At 37.9% G+C, this 9,754-nt stretch overlaps 1 protein-coding gene across 13 annotated transcripts in view; it reads left to right on the top strand.

Annotated features, from left to right (window-relative positions):
* Positions 1 to 9,507, top strand: part of foxj3 (forkhead box J3) — a 163,125-nt gene extending 153,618 nt beyond the window's left edge. For 8 of the 13 annotated variants that reach the window (XM_072586621.1, XM_072586625.1, XM_072586627.1 and 5 more), the window contains one exon: positions 1,094 to 9,507. In XM_072586621.1, coding sequence (XP_072442722.1) covers positions 1,094 to 1,227 — 134 coding nt within the window. In that variant the 3' untranslated portion in view covers positions 1,228 to 9,507. The remainder of the gene's footprint in view (positions 1 to 1,093) is intronic. The other 5 variants (XM_072586626.1, XM_072586629.1, XM_072586631.1 and 2 more) reach the window with 1 other exon arrangement.
* Positions 9,508 to 9,754: the final 247 nt, after the last annotated feature.

The following is a 9,754-nucleotide window of genomic DNA, read 5'->3' on the forward strand; positions in this document are numbered from 1 at the left end:
TGTTTTTCAGTAACAGATAGCACATACTCCACTCAAGTGGGAGGGAACTGAATGAGGTTATCTCTACTGTGCTGGATATGGCAGTGCATTGTGTATGCACTGCGAGAGTAAGAGTCTGTACACCTTCCATGTGATTTCCAACCAGAATTACAAAGCCACAGATGTACCATTTGCCTTTTCCAAGGGCTCTGTTTACAGTGAGATGCAACAGGCTTATTAGACTGTTTGTTTACGCATAAGCTCATGCATGTTATTCACTGAATATTGATCAACTCCCCATCTTTGATAAATTGGTTAGTTTGAGGTTGGACCATACAATTGTTGCCTGTAGATTTGGGGGAGAAATCAGCTGACATTTCATTTTCACCAGTGCTTGCTATCTTGGCTGTACATGGGTACAACTTGGTTAAGAGTGTAGCTTAGTAGTTTGAATCTCTGTTGTAAAATAACCTACCAATATTTGGTGGTCACATAGAGTTAGCATTTTAATGAGGCAAGGGAGGTCACAGCAGGTGCCATCTTTTGGAATGGGATTAAACAGGTGTGGAAAAGAGTCTCCATTTTTAAAAATTTCTGGTGTTAAGTCACTTGTTCTAACAATTTGTTTAATGGGATAATGCTAATTGAGTGTCGAATGCTCAAACATTTTGAGCTGCTTATAATGGGCTGTTTTTTTGCAAGAACTCTATTCATTACTAAGTCCCATGCTTGAATTTTTAAGATTCAACTAAGTTGACCAATCCACAGTTATCACTGACCTGGATATCCAAGTTGAAGATTCTTCTAAAATTTCCAGTAATTAACCATATTTATTGCTTATGATAAACACTAATTGATCAAGGCAGCATTAGTGTTTGCTGTAAATAGGCTTATTGCCATGTTCTAAGGCCTTGGATTGTGACTGGAGAAATCTTTAAAATCTGTGGTGAACTGTTGTCTGCTCTCAACGCAACTGTACAAATCCCTTACTTTTTGCCTCACTGTCTACAGTATAATTTATGGATTTTACATAACTTATAAGACAAAAATTACACTTTTCACAGTCCTTTTTTTCGTATTCAATAATGTTACTTTTTGTTGCATTTCTGCTCAGCAGGGCACCATGCAGGAATGAACCAGCAGCACATGATGTCACCTTCCAGCTTCCAAATGCACAGACCGATGTCTCAACATCATAACCCTGCAGATGACATCCAGGATGACTTTGACTGGGATTCCATTGTTTAACTCTTCTTCCTAAGGACAAGTCTGTCGGAAGCTCTTCCTGTCAGTGTGACTCAGATGTTCTTTTAGCTTCTTGCTTACTTGTGTTGGCCGATGCTGGCCACAATCGCTGGACTGCTGCCTGGACACAGCCCCACCGTGACTGTGCTAGAGAGCTGTACTTTTAGGGGGAGGGGGGAGAAAACACGCCTTCTGCTTGCAGTCACTACAGAAATGTGGAATTACCTGTCGGCCGCTCAGCAGTGGCACAATGGTAACAAGCAATGAAGCATTTTCTAATTCTGAACATAATTTTCTTTTGCTTTTTTTTAAACCGAAAGGACATGTTGAGGGTTGGTATCTGAGCAATGCTCATCTAAGTGATGTAGTTTAGCTACGATCTGAGATTGCGTAGGATGGTACTATTTAGTGCAGTTTTTCTCTCCTGTGCGTGACTTCATTTGGGGGAGCGTTACAGTAAGAGGGAACAAACATGGATAGGGGTCAAGGAAGCTGGCTTCTAGATGGCCTTTCCCTGGAGTAGGCCAAGAATGCAGTCGTGAGCTGGGAGAGGCATCTTTTACAAAATGAGTTTCTTTTGAGACAATTTAGTCTATATATGGTGCTGCAAAAAAAAACTCATTTTTTTGTTGAAAATCCAGTTGCTGTACCAGGATTAGTATTGGAATCAATACTAGAGTACCTGGGGGAGAATTTTCTACCGCTCCAAAGATTGCGTTGCTAAAGCTTAACTTTGGATCCCCAGCCTTTGTGCACACAACACCAGCTTCCAAATCTGAACTGTAGGGATTCTTCCCAGAAATTCTGCCTGGATGCCTGTTAATAAAGCTACTACATCTCAAGAAGGTAGCATTATATTTGGGGTTTGCAGGTATCAAGTACAAAGTGCTGACATGGTACTGGTTAGTACCCCTGAGGTAAATGTATTTTGGTGATGAGAAAAGAAGCCTGTCTCTCTCTCTCATTGAGTGGTAGTGACTGTAATCAAGAGAAATCTCCCAGGATAAACATTTAGCAAATTCTGGTGAGTTTCATAGTCTCCAATTATCTCACATGCCATAATGCAAAGCAATGGAATACAGATTGCAGAATTTGCAAGTAGTTCGATCTTATGAAATATTGACCATTGCCTTTTGCTTAACCAAAAGTTATGTGATCATAGTAGGAGCTAATCTGGTTATTGCCTTTCTCTCTCCTTTTGGCCATTGTGGAAAAGGCTGCAATGCAGCATTTCCTTTTTGTGAAGTGCTGCAGGGGAAGCATGTTAACCAATGCTGCATTTGTCAGCTATGCATGTTTAGTGGTGGATAAATGAGAGTTTCATGATAGAAATCCCAGTCTGCTTTTAATACCTGTGTTGCATCTTTTTTGATTTTGTTTTTAAGTAATTGACAAGGATGGTTTTTTTAAAATATGCACTTTCTGGAGCAGTGCCTACTTGATTATTTCCCCCCTTTTTTAAAACAAATCAATTCGCTCCTTCAGTTGTGCTTTCAGATTGCTGTACTGATGTATGAATGCACAACCTTTTTCAGTGTTTACAATTTAAATTGTGATTCAAGTCAAACCCCTGCTTGTAATACACTGGGGCTCCAAGGCCCCATTCCTGAGTCATTTGATGGATCTTTCCTAACAGAGCTTCTGCTTTTACTGATGCACAGTGTCCTCTTCCAGCTTCTCTTTCAAATCCAGTTGCCTCATTTGCATATGGGACTCGAGTTAAATGATTGGTTCAGTGTGTTTTTATGCTGTTATATTTTGTGTGCATTCTGATTTAGGATTGGTGTCAAAATACATAAGCTCAGTACATTTCCAATTGGCTTCTGTCACCAAAAGCTTTGGGGATCCACTAGTTGCAATCTAGTAACAGAAATCTTATGCAAAAACTTTGATTTACTCAATCTCTGTATCTAAGAAGATGGAGAACTTCTGCAATTCACAAATAACTTGTGTAGTAAGACCACTAAGCTAGGCCACTAAGACTTGCATTTTTGTTTTGCTCTAAGTCAAGATATCAAACTGCACATCCTCTGATATATACGATGGAACATGAGCCATGAATGCTTCCTTCAATCTTTAGAAGAGCTATGACTCCATAGAAACCATGGTGGAACAATTCAGTTCATAGCATTTAAAAGCATATTCCAAGTTTACAATGGTAATGAATTCTGAACAGAGACAAATTTTACAGCTGTGGCCTAAAAAAGGGATTTACATGCAAATTGTCTTGTCAGCTGAACCATCCCACACAGCAAAATAAACCATGCAATTGTTTGTGCTGCTTGAGTGAGTTGCCAGGGTACTGATTTTTTTTTGTCTGTGCTTTCTTGCTATTTCTAAACTCCTGTCTTATTCCATTTCCTAAACTCCTCCTTTGTAATAGTTTAAATGCTCTTTGCATTTCTCTTCCTTGAAAACCGTCTGTGGGTTTTGTTTGTTGTACAGGGCAGTTCTGTAAGTGTTCCTTAACTCTTGCTTCAGCTCTACTGGTTTTCGCCTGTTGCTTTTCCTCTTCAATATTTGCTCCTGTACCATTTGACATGAAAGGAACATTACTCTGCAGCTCAAAAGATTAGGTATGAGATTTTTATTTGGTTAACATTTGCAAGAGGGTTAACCAATCAGCTGTCACTCAATAAAATACCCATACATTTTAAATTCATACATTTTTAACTCTACTATATGCCAGCTGACCAATAGTTTGCAGTCTCTTGACTTATACCTTGTATAGGTCAACAATATGCCTTCTATATAATGAAAGATCAGTTGTGATCGCTTAAAAGCTTAACTCCTCCCCATTTGACTACAGAATTAGCAGTAATAGGAAGGCAAACTAGAATGCTAGAAATGCACAGCAAATTCATCAGAATCTAAAAGAAAAATAAGTTCATGTTCCAATTGTGATCTTTTATCAGATTCCTGATGAAACTTCTCTTTCTAAAACTGATCTCACTCTGATGGATGATCTGCTTGACCAGTCTTTGTTTCATATGCTGACCCTTCACAGTGTAGTTAAGATATCATTGCTTTTTACTTGATTCCTACACTAATACTTGATTAACTAAACCAAGTAGTTTGATTATTAAACACATTGTGAAAATTACATTTCCTTGAGCTCATGCAGCTTCATGGGTGAATTGGTTTATCCTTAGTTGTGTCTTGAACTGCTTCTGAAAGTGCTGTTTAATATAAGTATATTTCCATTGCTACAGAAGCCCACTAGTACCTTATCCAATTGGGCACCACCTCTGAATCAAGACAGAAAGCTGGCAGGCTACATTCTGTTGAGGGCCATCACAGCTGACAGATAATTCCCCTCTCAACATCTCCCCACTGCACGCATACATGCACTTTGCTACAGAGGTTACTGGATAACGATTGGTGCAGAAATCTGATTTTTCTTTTCCTAGTTTCTGGACAAAGAGCAGTTGTAGCATCTCGATTGCTCCCCCAGAAAGATCAGCTTAGACTTTCATAGGGCAGGGAAGGTGCAGGAATAGTGTTAAACTGAGCCATTTTTCAAGTACAACTGCAACACAGTATCCAAAAAATAGCATTTGAGCCCCAAATGGATTTGTGCTTGTATTTTAGTTCCTTGGGAAGGTTACAGAGATTTCAGTGAAGGGTTAAAACAGAGTAAAAGGTGATACTGCTAGAGTAAACTGTGTAGATTCCACTGTAGTATGGTAAGATAATGCTGAAATGGAGAGGTCAACTTGTGCACTTTTTGTATTTAAAGTTAATGAAGTTTCTGGGGAAAACAATTAATGTAAATGTTTGCATTACAAAGGTCAATAGACATCTCCCCTTTTTTTGCTAATATATAAGCTAAATTTATGGTATTAAAAATATATTGCACAAAACTTGCATTTATCCCTTCCTTTATGCTGCTTGGTCTTGTTCCCTATATTGTCAAGTTTTTAATACTGAAAAGCTAATACTTTGCCCTCTGTTGTAAAGAGATTAGTGAAACAGTTCTAATTATACCTTCATGATAGAGCTTGTATCAGACTGAAGCTTAAACCTCACTTCAAGGAGATGTCATTTTTTTAAACAGCTCATTCTGAAAACAATCCTTTGCCAAAGATTCTTAAGCCATGACCTGGTTTATGGATAAACCTAGGTTGAAATATTGCTGTGCACATTTCACAATTTAGTCTTTGCTGTTATCTTGAATACATCAAAAATTTGATAGAATGTTTTATACCATGGTGCTAATAATATGCTCAAAATACACTGTGGGAGAAAGCAACAGCACCACCCAGTGAAGGATTGTTTATTGCAGCCCTAGTTTTGAGGAAAAATTCTAGTTGCCTTTGTGAGTATGCTATTGAAAAGCAAGCACACTAGTTAATTTCCAGAAATGGTAACTTATTTAATATTTTACCACTTTATATGTAATATAAATTTACTTCAGATTTTACATGTAGTCTTTGAAAGTTAGGCAGTTAAGAATATTTTGCATGACATTAGGAGAGGTCTGAGCAGACACGCAGTTAATTATACTGAAAAAGATTTGTTCAGCTTCTTGTGAAATTTTAGCCCACTAAAAATGTGCTCAATTTATGTTTGCAACACATTCACTTGATTAAAATTTGCTTTGGTTTTTTTCCTTAATGCTGTGCATTTCCATTTTGAAGTGCACTGAACGAGACACAATTGATATGTCTAAATTGAGGGGGTTTCAATTATAAAATGATGTTAACCAGAATCTTGTTGCTTGGTCCTGCAAATTGAAGTTCAGGATTGTAGTGAATTGTTCTCAGGTGTTGGCTAGCTATAGCTAGCTGTGCAGGCTTATTCAAAAGGTATTCTTGACTGCTATTTCTCCCATGACTGAGGCCAAAATCTGTGAAATGTCAATCAAACACAAATTAGTGGCTACATACACCAACTTGGAATAAAAATTGCATTTGTTGATACAGAGGTGGCAAAAATGCATCACTTACAGATGTTGACCTGCGCTATTTTAAGAAAATCTTTCTGAAGCTAGCATGAATTAATGACTAGTTATTTGGGCAAATATTAAACATTAGTTGGTACCTATCATTTTGTTGCCTTTTCACACTGTCATTCGGACTCTACAGTCTAAATCTATGACTCTGACATTCATTCTCTCTTTCTAATATACAGCAATGCAAAATCAAGTCCTTTAGCTCTCAGTTCCTACCTCTGATTCTGCACTGCCTTTCACTTGTCGGCTGCTCCCTTGCCCTCTCCCTGTAAAATCCTCTGTAACCTAATGGGCTTTGTATTTGCGTAGAAGTTATTTTCTTAAGTAATATTCTGAATTTCAGACCCACAGTAATGAAAATTTGGAACTTGCATAAACTGTTCGAATTCTGAAAGTATGCACTAAACATATAAGTATGCTGAAATGTGATTCTTGTCCTCTTCTGTCCCCCTCCTCCTCACTACCACCCCAACCCCCCCCCCCCCCCCCCCAAACAACAAAACACAATCCATCACAGACTTGATTGCATCGAAATGGAATAGGTCCTTTTAAAAGGAAGATTCGGCATATTCTATTGCAGAGCCTGTCAGTAATCTAAGTTATTTGTTACTGCAGATTCTCACATTTGGTTTTCGCAGTTTATAGAATCTGTAATAGCAGTTGACTTATGTTGAATAGGTTTCTCCTTTCTCTCTGTCTCCAGTTGTCTCAACATGTGTCCTCTCAGCCTGCAAAGCAGTCTGGAATTTCAAACTGTATGTGGTTAGCCAACTTTGTTTCTTTTGGGGGACGAGAGAACATTGAGACATTGGTAGTTCCTGAATTCTAATCATGAGAGTCTGTCATTGATCCATTGTTTACAAACATTGGCACACTTTAAAACCCTACTTATTTTGTCATTTTTAAATGAAACTACGTTAAAATGACCAATGTGTTGTGAGTTTTTTTCAAAGTATATTGTTTTTAATTTAGCTTCCATGGGGGCAGCTCCAGCTTAACTTGTGATTGCTGTTGGATTCTGACTTCATCCAATTTTAAGCAAATCAAAAATGTAGAAATGTCAAAGATCTAGCAGTTAAAAGACTGTAGAATGAGGAAATGATTGGTCATTATATTAGTGTGCTCAGGCCAGGGCATGTGGAAGTCACCAAAGTAAAGGGCTAACCTTCTCTCCACCCTCCGCATCTCCATGTATAAGCATACAGATCCCTTTGGGAAAGTTTCAAAAGTTTTTTTCAGTCTGCACTGTTAGGAACTTTTTAAAGTAGGTAATGTTGAGTTCTTGCTGTTTTAAAAAAAAATGCAAATAGTTTCTCTCAAAAAATATAGAAAGAGGATCATCTAAAAAACAGAAGATGGCAGCACATATTTAAGATGAATTTTTAAGCTGCACTATTTGACAGGCCTGCCATAAAGGGCAGCCCTACTTTGTTATACAGTATGTAGGAATATAAATATTACTGACTACCTTTAAAAGGTGCATTCTATTTTTAATAAAATATAAGTAATCACTGAAATTGAAAAAAAGATATATATATATAAAAAAATAGGTTAACCTATACCCTTTAAAAGCAAGCATCAAATTGACTGTCAGTGCCAGTGCAGTCTTCCCTTGAGTAGTGAAACAGAAATGCAGCACTGTGGTTGAAGGACAGCACTGGTATCAAAGGCAAGTACATGTACCTGATTATAGACCAGCAAAGTTTCAAGACCTGTCACTGAGACCCACTTGCCTCAGTTGGGAAATTTCAGACATTTTACAAATAGGCAACCCAAGTGGATTAGCATTGATGTTGAAAGGAAGAAAGGGACGACATTCAGTCAGTTGCCAAGCCATGACAACACACGTGGCAGCGAATGGGCCATCAAGTAGGAAAGCAACAGGGAGAAAATTATAATTTCAGACTTCTGAGTCACTGAAGATTTATGGTCTGGGAGAGACAATCTGCACAGAAACCATTTAAATAATGGCTTGAGTGTGGACTTGGAGAGAGGCTCCAGATGTTCATTTTCACAGAACAATGAAGTAAATTTTAAAGGAAGCATTTGTTATATTTGCCATTAACAATCAGCAGAATCACTACATTAGTGGTTCTTGCTGCTTTTGAATAGCACACCTTTACAAACTGCAAGGGGGTTGCTGGAGAAGGAATGTTTGTGCTGTGCTTAAACTCAAAGTTGGGTACACTTCAAACAATGATTCACTTTGCAGTGCAATTGGTAAAAGCTGGGATCTGACCCCATTGACTGGAGTGGGACAGGCCCCAGTCTTGTCATGACCTCTTTGTACTTGAGTTGAATCTTTCAGAAGGTATTAGTTTGATTCCTTTGTTCCAAAAATCCTGATGAATAACTTTTGTTTGTATCCTGTTGACCTGTTGTATATTTAATTTTTTTTCAAAGTCTTTATTGCTTGGAAGTAAATAATTTTTAGTTTCGAGTCAGCAGCACTCACTTTGTCTTCAAGAAGTGCTCGAGCCCACCAAGGGTTTGTGTTGTGACGACAGAGGGCTTGCAAACCCTCTGAGGAATTTCTTTTATTTTTTTCGTTTATTGCAATTTTTTAAAAGTTCGTATCTATTTCACAGCCATGGTACAGCATCTTGTTAAAAACAAAACCAGTGTTTTTTTTAAACCCCAATCTGATTTTCATAAGTGAAATACTTGACTAACAATTGTTTTCTTTATGAGGCTTCTTGGAACAGGAGTCTAAAACCCTTTGGAATTAGCTTATTTCTCCTTGTATACACTGCCTTTTGTCTTAATGTGATAGCTCTCTGTTCTGCAGTAAAGGGGACACTTTGGCAGTTTCTGAACACAGGCTACAAGCAGGAGGAAGATCAACCTCTTTCTAACAACAAAAGCAGTACTGGCTTTTGTGGCACATTTTAAACAAAAAAAAATAAAAAGTGTTGTGGTGTTCATGTGCTTAATTGTAAATATATTGTTTGTCTTTGAAATTGTCCTTTTATTTTCTGGGGTGGGAAGGGGGACGGGGAGAGAACCAGGGTTTTATTCTATAAAGGAATACAGAGTATTTTGATATTGTGCATTCCAAGGGTGATGTGTATATATCTATGATGTATATAGTGATGAAATCATTATCATTTTGTGCAACACCAGCTGTTCTCTGTACTGCTGTTCTACAGTCAGTGTTTCAGTGTTCGTATTTTTTTGTTACTGCACGTTTTATTAATCCTAGCTAAAACAGAAATGCACAACTATCCTTTGTATGAGTTTACTGCTGTAAATTACTACCAAATGTCATTAGTCGTTGCTGCCAGTCGTGATATGCATGGATGGCACTTATAATAAATGCTGTAGCTTCATTGATGCGTTAAGGGCTTCTCTTTTAATGAGGTGTGTTTGTAATCAAACTACAGCAAAGACTGTGTGTACAGAACTAACTGTGTACGAGTTGTTTGTATTACATACATGTAGGACTTGTCGGGGGTGGGTGATGAATGTATTCAGAACTGACGAGATTTGCAACGGAACGGCTCTTATTTAAATAACATCAGGCACGTTATAAAATGGAGAGGTCAGCGCTGAGCAGGAAACTAAAGGTTAGGAGGG

This window comes from Chiloscyllium punctatum, chromosome 16 (genome assembly GCF_047496795.1).
Source record: "Chiloscyllium punctatum isolate Juve2018m chromosome 16, sChiPun1.3, whole genome shotgun sequence".
Classification (NCBI taxonomy): Eukaryota; Metazoa; Chordata; class Chondrichthyes; order Orectolobiformes; family Hemiscylliidae; genus Chiloscyllium; species Chiloscyllium punctatum.